General features: G+C 31.7%; 2 protein-coding genes across 3 annotated transcripts in view; one reads left to right on the top strand and one right to left on the bottom strand.

The window, feature by feature from the left end:
- Positions 1-3,742: 3,742 nt before the first annotated feature.
- On the bottom strand, positions 3,743-9,928 carry LOC129221369 (transmembrane protein 138-like). 2 transcript variants are annotated; one of them, XR_008580502.1, is made up of 3 exons: positions 9,764-9,928; positions 5,812-5,865; positions 3,743-3,819 (listed from the first exon to the last, which is right to left on the bottom strand). XR_008580502.1 is itself a non-coding variant. In XM_054855839.1 (3 exons), the coding sequence occupies exon 1, from the start codon at positions 9,663-9,665 to the stop codon at positions 9,186-9,188; it is 480 nt and encodes a 159-aa protein (XP_054711814.1). In that variant the 5' UTR covers positions 9,666-9,757; the 3' UTR covers positions 3,757-3,819; positions 5,812-5,865; positions 9,179-9,185. The 2 variants fall into 2 exon arrangements, 1 of the variants encoding a protein (XP_054711814.1); XM_054855839.1 differs by lacking the exon at positions 9,764-9,928 and adding an exon at positions 9,179-9,757 and having other exon boundaries at positions 3,757-3,819.
- Positions 9,929-10,225: 297 nt separating this feature from the next.
- Positions 10,226-12,177, top strand: part of LOC129220497 (N-glycosylase/DNA lyase-like) — a 33,205-nt gene continuing 31,253 nt past the window's right edge. The window contains 1 exon segment of the mRNA XM_054854920.1: positions 10,226-10,336. The gene's annotated coding sequence lies outside the window, so the exon portion shown is untranslated.

Here is a 12,177-nt window from a genome sequence, read left to right as displayed (position 1 = left end):
ATATACACCCCTGATACTAATGAATACGCACATCATTTCCATTTATGCATTAAAATTTAATAAAAATGTAAAATTTGAAGTTGCACATTTTGTCATTCTTTATACACTGTACAAGCAAATTCCACAAAACCTAAAAACTGTTGCGTGATCAGTTTCATAGTCTGTGAGGATACAAAAGATCCTTGATAGGCTACGTCAATGCTTTCCGCTTCACCACGACTTTTAGGAAGGTCAACCTTTTTGCATGTAACCCGTTCTCCCCTCTCGATGTCCATCACAAGACTAACTGCACCCCCAATCGCACACTTGCGCGAAAAAAACGCGTTCTTTGAAACATTTTGAACACTGGAATAAAGGTATGTGAAAGCTTTCCAAGAGACATCAAGAAGGGTACAAATCTTCTGATAAGCAAAGCGTGAATAGGCGATTTAACTAAAACTTGAAATTTTTTTATCGCGCATAAGTGAAAGGTGCATTTTAGGTTTCGTGTATAAATGAACAAGAGTTAACATTGTTTTCCTATATTGCTGGCCGGGCCCGTGAGAAAAATGCGCATAAGTGAAAAACGCGTATAACAGAGGTCGCGTATAAGCGAGAGATCACTGTACTAAGCAATAGAAGCAAACTATAGCAAAGTCCTAAAGATAAAAAGTATAAAGTTCAAAGTCAACATGATTTACAGAACCCCGCTCCCAGACGGGAACTCTGAAAAAATTACCCTTGTCAAAATTATTTTTAAAAAAATTATGGGAAGGGGCACACTTATACATCTTGTAGGGGGGGGGGGGTGGACACACCGATGTCTATGTATGCTGCTGAAAATAAGGTTTTGAGATATTTGAAGAAACACGTTTTGGCATCCACACCAACAATAGGGAAATGTTTGAATTCAACGTTGAATTTTTCATCTTTAATTTTCAGTGGAAACCAAATAAGCAAGCTTGTACAATAAAGCTAAAGGACAAAATGCAGGTACTGCCCTTTGCTCTTTCAGGGCAGAGAAAGTTTTGGATTTATTTCATGCAACACTTAGTGTCGAATATGAAATCAGAATACTTTTTTGATTTCTAATATGTTTATTTATGTTAATTATAACTAATATGTTAATTATTCTTCAGAAATTCTCATTTCATATAATGGACTTTGGGGCATTGACGCCCTGGATATACAAATTTCCAATACTCTCGGTTAAAGAAACAAGCTCTAAAAATGTGTACTTTTATTTGCGTTGCTCACAATTTCTAACTTTGGATGATTAATCTTAAAATGAAAAACTTTTACAAGACATTTTATTTGAAATTATTAGTTTTTTAAAATCCTGATCACACAAGTGAAACGCTTGGCGGGCACTGTGGTGCCCGCAAGTATAGGGTTGAGGACCCTTGCACTAGGTGAGAGTGAAAATGCAACACTTAGAATTCATGCACAGAAAGTGATAAATATTGGTAAGAAAGAAACACGTCAACGAACAACGTGTGATGTTTTTTAAGATAGAATGAACTTAAAAATAAATTGACTGCACACCACTGTATAACTAACATACCAACCAAAGTATTATGAAAGGCAATGAACATGGAGAAAAATATCTAAACCATTTCTCGACATTTGCCTAAGTTTTTTAAATTTCTTTTTGAGTTTCCACAATTTCTGGATTTTAAAATCATTTTGTTGTTGCTGTTGTTTCTGATGACCCTTGGAGCACCCAAGGTAATGGATAACAAAGGCATTAATCCGATTTTGAGGCTAATATTAGCGGCTTCCATTTGACTGAGCCCCATTTTAGGTGGAAGTCCAACTTTTGCTCAGACACATAAGACGGATAGCACAATTCAGATTTATTACAATAAAGAAATCAGAAGAACACCCAGGGCAGTAGGCCGGAATCGAACCTGAGCCTCTCTGCTTGCAAGCAGTTGCAGAGCAATACCGCTTGGCCACCAAGTCCCCTAAAATCACTTTAAATGTCCTTATCACTTCTTTACAAACCCGTTTTTTTAGAAAATATCAAACAGTTTTAAAATTTATGGTAAGAAAAAGACTTGATGTTCAAGTGGAAGAATTACAGAGTTAATGAAAATGAGAAAGATTTAACGAAGCAGATGCAATTAGATTTGAAGCGCCTAAAAAATTGGAATAGGCTCAAAAGAAGCAACTAAAATGCATAGAATTGAAAGTGAAATGCATGTTATGCTTTTTAAAGGTTGAGTTGTCTTTGTCTTATGCCAGCTAGGCTGCAATATGGAGTGTACTGCTTCACTTTTCCAACTGTACTGTCATTTGGTGTGAAGTCCGATTTCCACAGTACACACATGCCACAAGGATGCGCTTATAAGGTAGACAAACATTCACAGCACACCAACAGATTCACAAAAAGAAAGAACAAGGTCAAGAAAGAGAAAGTACATTCATGCCTGAACCGGGATTTGAACACAGGAGCTACCAATCTGGAGTCAGACTTATCTGACCACTGGACGAAATCGCCGACTTTAGGTTAGGAGATACATTTTAGAAATTTAAAGGTCTGCTTTTCAGTTAAAAAAAAATTACTTGTTTAAAAAACCTTTGGAAGAAGAACTCCATAAAGGGTTTGGTTTCACATGAAATACTGTGAAGGATTTGTTTTATAAAGAAACATTTGTGAGGATCTTCGTTGTGATAAAATATTTAGTTAGTTTAAATTCTGAAATATAGTATGGGGTTGATTTTTTTAAATTCCAGTGTTGTTTTTTTTAGTGATTGGTGTTTTAGTGTTATGAGTTGCAAAACGTTTTAGGAAATTTAGGAATTTGCGAAAAAGCGCAACCTCTGTCATTATTCTACTGAATATTTTCACAGAATGTTATCACAGTAAAACCCCTCATATGCGGACAATTTTTAATTCCCCAGTTCCCATGCAAATAACATTATTAAACCCCTGTCCTGCAGACACCTCTCTATTGCGGACAAATAAATTTGTTCAGTTAGTGTCCATATTAGAGGGATTTTACTGTATGTATCAATTTAATGGGGATTTTAGATACTCTTATTTCTTATTCTACTAGAAATGTTTTGATACTGTGTATTTGTTTCAGGAAATGTTGCTGTTATTATAAAGGGCATTTTTATCCTACTATCACTAACCTACAATATTTTCAATTAAATTCTCTTTTATTTATTTAGGAGAAAATGTTGGACATACCCTCATATGAAATGCAAAGCATCAAATGAGAAAATAACCACTTTTCAGCAGACAAAAATAAATAAATAAAATTAATAAATAGTTAAATAAATAAAACAAAATCTAAAAAAATTCTATGTGTATATCAAATCTGTCCATACACCAAGCATGTTGTGATTACTACAGAAATAAGTACACTTTAAAATTGTTGTAAGACTCAAACTTGCTGTATTTTTATAAAATAGATTCTGGCATAATCTTTTGAACTCAACACTGAAAAATGCTTTTCATGTTTTGATACTTTGTATTTTTATCAATGATATGTTCATAATTTCAGTTCCTTTCGAAATCAGCGTAAATCTCTATATTTCACACGACCTATGCAATGTAACACACGACTATGCCGATAGTTGAAAATTATCAGTCAAGTTCATACACTCAATTTTTAATACCTGCTATAAAGAAAAAGTTTTTCATTTTCAGGACATTAGAATTAAGGGAAAGAAAAAAATTGCAAACAATGTTTTCAGGAAAAAATAAGTTCACACATGAAATAAATGCGAATTGCTTCTACATCAAAACTTACTTTGTACTTCAGCTTTTAAGGCATTAGAATCAGCACGAAAACATATATTTGAATTCTGTAGTTGTTTGTAAACTTTCTATCAAGAGAAAGAAAAAAAAAGTACTTTAACCACTGAAAATTACATAATAATGTAATTAACTACATATTAATATAAAGTTTTTTCTGCTTACATATGCCAAGGAAAGATTTTTGTGATCAATATTCAGCACCAGCTACATAGGAAGAATTTTAGCTAGAGCAATTTTGAATAAATCAAAGCTGGGACGATATTAATCGAAAAACTGTAGTTCACAAGCACTTTTTTCAATTGAAAGTACAATCTTCTGCATTAACAATGCTAAGTTGGAATCAGGTATAATTAAAGCATCTTAATATTATTAAAGTAAATACCGTATAACCCGATTTAACGATTGTCAAGGGACTGAAGAAAGTAAACGTTAAATCAAAGATATTGTTAAATCGAGAAGCATAGACATTCAATGCAGTCAAATCCAGACCAGTGAAATGCATCATCAAATTGAGGAAATTGTCAAATTGAAGTTATACTGTAATATCAATCACTGAAATTTTAAGCAGGGTTAGAAAATATCATGATATTTTCAAAATCTGCAATTTGTACCTTTTTCACGTTGTTTTTTTTACTTTACTGTTCAGCACAAAAGTATTTATTTATCTTACAAACTAAAGTAAATGCATCCTCAAATCACTCTTTATTTCCTCACATTATCATTACAATATGTAGACTTAAAACTAAGGTTTCTCTCATTTATATATAATATTTCAATTTACAATTTCGTCAATTTTAATGAAGTTAATTTAGCATTAGCTGTTTTACTAATTTTATCTTCTGTAAGCTACTTTTATAGTTATATGATTTAGAAATAAAAAATATGCATTAGTTGGTGTGCACAGTCATAAGATTTTTTTTTTCTGACCAACGTTTAATTTATTTTGTTTTCGTTATATTTAAGTAGGCACTTTTAATATGATTTAAAATTGCTACATTACTAATGATAAAAATTAATATAAAATAAAAAAATATTACTTTGCTGTATTAATGATGTATTTATACATCATAAAAATATAGTGCATACTTTTTTAGTTATTTTTAATAATAAATTAACAACATTACTAGGATTTATATAATTTTTATATTAAAAATAACATAGTTGAAAAAATAAATATCAAAATATCATGATATTTTCAAAATAAATATCAGACATATATCGTGATATATATCGACTGATACATAACGGCGAACCTTGATTTTAAGTCTTATCATATTAAGAAAGTATCAACCAAAATGTAAAAAGGTTCAATCAATTAGCCACAAGCCACAAATAGAGAAAAAAATAATAAATAAATAAAAAAAATTTAAAAATAACTTATTTTGCTACTGACACAAAGTTATCCAAATAACAAAAGGGCCTCCACATCTGAAATAGCTAAGGACCCCACTAAGTCTAAATCCAGCCCTGGATATGAGCAAATGTCTTACTGCTGCTCTGAGATGAAACAAATAGTCATTATAATATTATTATTATTATATATAAAAAATATGTTTAGCTCTTTCATTTATCTCTTTTTTTCTACAGACAAGTAGCTTGTTGAATAAAAAAATTATGTTTGAGATTTCTTATCATTATTTAAAAAATTTAAAACAGTCCAAAAGTTTCCTTTAGTGTTTGAAAGCAAAATTTATAAAACAAAGAATCACTTGTTAATGTAATTTTGAAGGTCAATTTTTATTTTAGATAGGTTTTGGGCATAAATTTAGGTTTTTGATATGACAGGAAAAACTTTAGTTATAAAACAGTATAAAACCTTGCAGTTGTCAAAAACTTGCCAACCCTGTAATATATATATATATATATATATATATATATATATATATATATATATATATATATATATATATATATATATATATATATATATATCTTTCACACACGAAAAATTTTTAGAAAAATAAGCACACACTAAAAGATTTTTTTATCCTTCAGTGTCTTAAAATTCAATAACTAATTTTATAATTTTTCACTATAAAAAGATATAAATATATACTTACTGCATTCTTTTTTAAAGTATTCAATTCAAGCAGAACTGTTTCCAATTCTCTAATCTGTGAAAGAAAAAAAAGAAGAATCAAGTGAATCAATTTACTTAATTGTTAAGCACCGCTTTCTCACAGGAACAACAGGAATTAAAACATGAGTAATTTTAACTGGATGTTGAAGCAATATATAGACATCTCCACCATGTCTGCTTCTCTTTTTCTGGTTTTAATGGAATCTTTAATGTTTGTTAACAACTCAATTTAATTATTTGACAGATTATTTTATTTTTTGGAGCTTTTAATATTGTCTTTTTTATTTAGTTAATTATTTTAATGGCACCTTTTTTGTTTGTTTTTATCTTCTTCAGAACCTTAAGTCTTGTTTTATGGCATGCTTTGTATAAAAGTCCATAAAAAAGACAAAATAATCAATGGTATTGCCAAGCAAGTAGTTTCTAAGTAACTTTGACTAATCATAGCAGCAAGAAACAAAATGAAAAAAATTCACGAAATAAATGTATGTACCTTTAATGGATAAGTACCAAATTAAAATTACTAGGAAATGAAAACAAACATGAAATTCATAAATAAATTGATACAAAAAGAAGATACTCATCACGTCAAAAATAAATAAATAAAATAAAAATAAAATTGCATACACATACAATACAAAATAAATATATTTTTTGAATGCATAAAAATCAGGAAGATGAAAATGAATAAAATAACATAAAAGTGAACTAGAACAACAACAACTTACAAACTACAGTTGATGAAGCTTTACTTTAGCCTTTCTTAATTTTTTCAATGAGTGGAACCCCTTTTGAATGTTTTAATAGTGTATTTATAATGCAATTTTCTGAAAATGGTTGACTTTCAATCAAAACAAAAATTATTTTGAATAAATTTATTCACTTCGAAAATTTGCAAACTTTCTGAAAATAAAAATAACGTCAATCAACTTATTTAAACAAAGTTTTAAAGTTTTAGTTTCATGAGATGGGTACACTCTGTTCACATAAAGTAAACTGAAAGTAAACAAAAAGGTTTCCAGAAGGTTTGCCGCTATGCCATTTTAGTAAATTTTTTCTTGAATAAAAAAAGAAAAGGCAAACCATCTAATCAATAGAATTCCCATTGGCCCTCTGCTTAGCACCAATTCGTTCTTGTACAAGCCAAGAATGGGATTGAGGTCGTCAAATGGTGAAATTCTTTGTTTACATCTAGTCTTAATGAAGGATGGGCTTTATAGGTCAAAGTTGGCTTTATACATAAAAATTTAATTTTCATTTCAAGTCTCATGGTATTGTTTGTTAACTCAGAATCCTGTTTTATACATATAAATGCCGTTTCCAAATGTGAAAGCTCAATTACTGTCTCTTTTTTGACAGTAAAAAATATCCTTCATTTCAAAAGCACCACAACTGCAATAAGCACTTATGTCATTTCAATAAAAGATAGTTGAAGGTTGTATTAATTAGAGTACAGTAGGAAAAGTGAAGCAGGGCACCCCAAATTGCCAGCCTGGCTGGCACACGACAACAACATTGGCAGGATGAAACCTTCATATAATTTATAGTTTGACCACGGATTATATGGAATTGGCAAACATCCAGTTAATACGAGTCAATCTGAATGAGGGAGAAAAGAGTAAAATTGTCATGACTGGACCTATACTCAAATTCTCTAGAAACAGTAGAAATGAGATGGGCTCAGCCCGGGCCCACGACAGCCCGAGCCCGAAGCGGGCTCGGGCTCTAGAACCAAAAATAGGTTTCGGGCTCGGGCGAGCTCAGGCTCAAGCATATTCATTCGCCAATCTCCATACAAATTCAAAGCAAATAAACATTTTCCTACTGTGAGAAAATGAAAGGAACATTTAAATCAGTTCAATCAATGTCAAATCCCCCCCCCAAAAAAAAATTAATTAATTAACGCTTATTTATAGTGTTTTTTCGCAATTACTATATTGCAATATGTCATATAGTAATGCATTTGAAATGGAGCATTTTAAGAAAATTTAGAAACTTCTCTCTGTTAATGAAGAACATTTGACGTAACATTTTTCATTAACAGAGAGATCATGTCAGACTGTAGAAGGTTTGGTTTTTGATACAAGAAAGTTTCCTTCGGACTCGGATTTTGGTCCGAGACAATATCACTCGGGCTCGGATACAAATTTTTGGGCTTGGGCGGGCCCAGGCTCTCAAAAATGAGCCCGAACTCACCTCTACTAGACTGACACAAAACAATAAAAATGCTCTGGGTATTTTTCAGCGACGGATAGTAAAAGCCACCTTTGGAGGTCATGTTGGATCAAAAGTTGATATATCTCACACTCTAATTTAGAACTTTATCATGACTTCGAGGAACCTAATGTGACCAACTTAAAAAAAATTCAAAGATTTTTAAATGAGCTGGCCATGTTATTTTAGATGGAATAGTGATTTGACTAAACCCACTGGAGCTAAAATTAGAAGTTGATCTCACCACAGATGGGTTGATTGCAAAGAATATCATTTCATCACTCTGAGAGTGAATAACTGGAAAACTATGGCCAAAAAAAAAAAAAAAAAAAAAGAATTTTGACATCTTGAATTCAAATAATGTTTTTCGCAATCACGAGTGTGTGTATGTAGGCGTGTGTTTGCGTGTGGGGGTATGTGTGTTTATGTGTAGGGGGTATATGTATGTGTATGTAGGCATGTGTGTTTGTGTCTGTGTGCTGGCATAAGTGTGTGCGTCTGCGTAGTTGTGTGTATGCATGTGTGTGTGGGGGTGGGGATGTGTATCTGTGTGTAGGGATATGTGTTTGTGTCTGTGTGCAGGCATGAGTGTGTGGGTAGTTGTGTGTATGTGCGTGTGTGTAGTTGTGTATGTATGTGCGTGTGTGTAGGACAAGGATGCAACCTGGAGACTGTTTTTTCTAGAGGAGCAGCATCGTGAGGAGCTGGTCGACGGTGATGGTGCGAAGGGTGGAGGTGGGAACAGTCAAATGAAAGCAATAAGCAATTGAGATTGCTCAAAAAAAAAGAAGAGAAAGCTGGAAGAAAATTCTTGAGAATGAACTTTGTTTCTTTGAAAATTCTTGAGAATTCCCTGGGATATTTCGCCAATGAAGAAGCCACTGAGAAGCCCTTCTTATTAAATACTTCAATACCTTTTTCAATGCTTTCTGAGAGTTTCAATTCCACTTTTAAGTACCACCACATCTCTACGATATCCTACTCACATACAAAACTGCATTGTCCTTATTTTTTTAAACTTCACTTAAAAACCATTTTCCTTCAAAACATTAAAGACCTTTCTGACACAAAACATTGTCTAATATGAATGGAAAAAAAAATTCTGTAAAAAAGTGAAAGAATGTTTCACTTACCGAAATGTTATCTTCTGGCTACTTTCATTTTAAGCCAGTCGCCATCTTCATAAAAACACGGATCAACTACTAAGAGAGCAGTCCTCTTATAAAAGTAATAATATAAAACTGCACAACTTCTTTGTAAAATGTACAAAACTAACAAATTTGTTGTCCATGTGTACGCATAAGGGTTATCCCATTTAAATTTTAAATTCCAAAAATGCCATGCAATACTGATGGCAAGGTAACTGAAACAAATAATGAGGGTGAACCTATAGCGAGATATTAATATTCCCAAGAGTCCAGCACGAAACACATATGTATTTGCAAACATTAAAAACAAAATTATAATGCTACAAACAATACCAATGCCTTGAACTACATTGAGAGCAAGTAGAACGACAAACGTTGAACGCCAGAAGTCAACGAAAGCATTTAACAATAAATCAAGCAGCAAAAGTCCAAGCTGAAGTATTAACACAGGGAAATATCGGCCACTTTTCATTTAAATACACCAAGATAAAACTACTTTACAACACATAATTACACATTGTACAAATCAGTATAACTTTCAGTGTGTACATATAATTTACCAAACTTTACCTTGAATTCGCTTGTTTCCATGGTTACACTTCAAATCTAATCTTTCGAGCTGAGTATCGAATTACTTTTATCAAAGTTGCTTGAGTGAACTTTATTGCAAGGCAGAAAGAAGACTTTTACTTCTTAATAAGAAAAATTCGAAAGCTTTCACTTCCTCAAACAATTGAAGAGATTAGTAAATAAATTATCTATCTTAAGAAAAGCAGTTTGTAAACAAACATATCGATTGAGTTAGTTATCGATTAAGTATCGATTAAAATTATGAATTGAAATATTTAGTACAAATCTTTTAATTTATAATTATTTTAATAAAATTATGACAAAAAAAAAAAAAAACATTGCAGTGAAGAGTTTTAATATTCCTATTTTTTTTACTCTTTTTTTTTTTTTTTTGACTTAACTGCATCTGTTAGTTTTGTTTACATTGCCATGCTCCTTTACTGTTTTTTTCTTGCACCGGCATGAAACTTAAAAGCAATGTCTTTTGTGAGTTGAAAGATTAGGAAATTACCGTGGCATATAAGATTGAGGTTTTCCAAACGCACCAAATAGTACTGCCTGAAAAGAACAAAGGTACCATTCTGTTCTGAAAGTAGATTATGTTTTCAGCAAGCCCTTGCCCATGGTTTCTTAAAAAGGGAGGGGATTTAAATGTTGTCGAAAAAAAATTCCAAGGTTAATTTGCTATGATTGAGGAAAATCCTTTTTTTTTATCATATTACCAACGAAGAACGAGAGAAAACTCTGCAGTTTAAATTTTACTACAGCTGTAAGTGTTTTTAATTCAGCACCAGATTTTATATATTATAAATACACAATGCATAATGGAATTTTAAATTTGAAATTCATGTTCTTAAGCTTATAGTATTTTTAACTTATTTTGTTTGCACCATAGTAGGCGGAATCTGTATGCTGTCATCACTTTTGTGAGTAATGCTTTAACAATATAAAATTTCTTTTTTAAACAATTTGCATTTTTTTTTTTCTTTTTTGATATATTTATTTTTTTTATGATACTTGTTTCACTCTAGTAGCATGTCCAATCGGAAATGTTAGAAAATGCCTTCATCCAGCAGTTCATCAGCAAAAGTTGGTAATATTTATGCATCTGTACTGATGTGTATGAGAGCATCAGGGTTTGAAATAGGGTTCAATTTCTAGGGGGGTATGTCCCCCTTTACTTCAGATTCCATAGGGGATTTTTTGAATTTGGGGGAGAATTTTTATGCGTTCTGAAAATTTGTTTAGAATTTTTTTATAATTCATTTTTATTTCATTTTTCTGTTTATTCATTTTTAAATGATTTTTTTTTTAGTGTAATATCAACCCCATTTTCAAATAATTATTCAGTAATTTTGCAATTTTATTTTATTATTTCATTTTTAATAATATATTTTACAACTAAGTAACATACACATGCACTCAATTATTTTTTTAAATAGACCATTTTCTGGATCTAATTATCCGAATGATGTTCGGTCCCCATTGTTTAGAATAATATTTCTACTGCACAAGGACTTTTTTTTCTGACAATCAAAAAGTTAAAGTAAAAAATTGCCTATACCTTTCGAAAACGGACTGTCGTTTCCAGCAGCTTTTGGATCGCATTTCGACCAGCAGATCGAAATCGGTTGACGTCGGTGGATCAGAATCGGTTGATGTCGGCGGATCGGAATCGGTTGATGTCGGCGGATCGGAATTTGTCGACGTAACTTAAATTGCTTTGAATTGACGGACGCTTTATTAAATTTTTTACATCTTTCCGAAATAAAAATGGATTTTAAAATTTTTTTTATCTTCTCCTCTTGCTCAGTATGGGGTTCATTATCGAGTTTAAAAATTTATGGGGGGGAGGGGAATCCCACACGGACCTTTGGGTTGCGCGGGATTTACTGATTTTGTGCGCATTTCGCGCAATCCCTCGCTCTATTCCAAACCCTGAGAGCATTATTATTATTTTTGCGTAAAAAACTCGACAAATCATCAAGGGTTTCGAAAATAAATTTCAAGATAACATAGGAGTTTTTGCAGAAAATGCAGGAGTAATATTTCTTTTGAGCTATCAAGGGTTTCAAGATAAGGAGGCTCAAGTTATCAAGATTTGACCATTGCACTCTTAAATTAAATATATTTAACCACATAATAACGACAAATATGTGTCTTGACCACATTCTCTATTTTATCACATCATTTGTCAATTTACACCCTTTTAAACCTTCAAATTAATGAGAACTTCTTCTCAGTGTAGTGTAGCACATTTTGTACCTTTCCCACTGGTGCCGAGTTAAAATGGAACAGACTATAGTTACCTAATGATTGTACTGTCAAAGGTTCTTTCAGCAAATCCTTAATCAAGCATCAAAAAATAGTTTCAATCTAGTCAGAGAATGTATATGCTTTTGATCAAAATTATT

Source organism: Uloborus diversus, chromosome 4 (genome assembly GCF_026930045.1).
Source record: "Uloborus diversus isolate 005 chromosome 4, Udiv.v.3.1, whole genome shotgun sequence".
Classification (NCBI taxonomy): domain Eukaryota; kingdom Metazoa; phylum Arthropoda; class Arachnida; order Araneae; family Uloboridae; genus Uloborus; species Uloborus diversus.
The sequence above is the reverse complement of the archived record's forward strand: the minus strand, read 5'-3'. Positions and strand labels throughout refer to the sequence as shown.

Excerpts from the sequence above, each read along its gene's own strand:
- LOC129221369 (XM_054855839.1), bottom strand. The coding sequence starts at position 9,665 with ATGAAAAGTGGCCGATATTTCCCTGTGTTAATACTTCAGCTTGGACTT.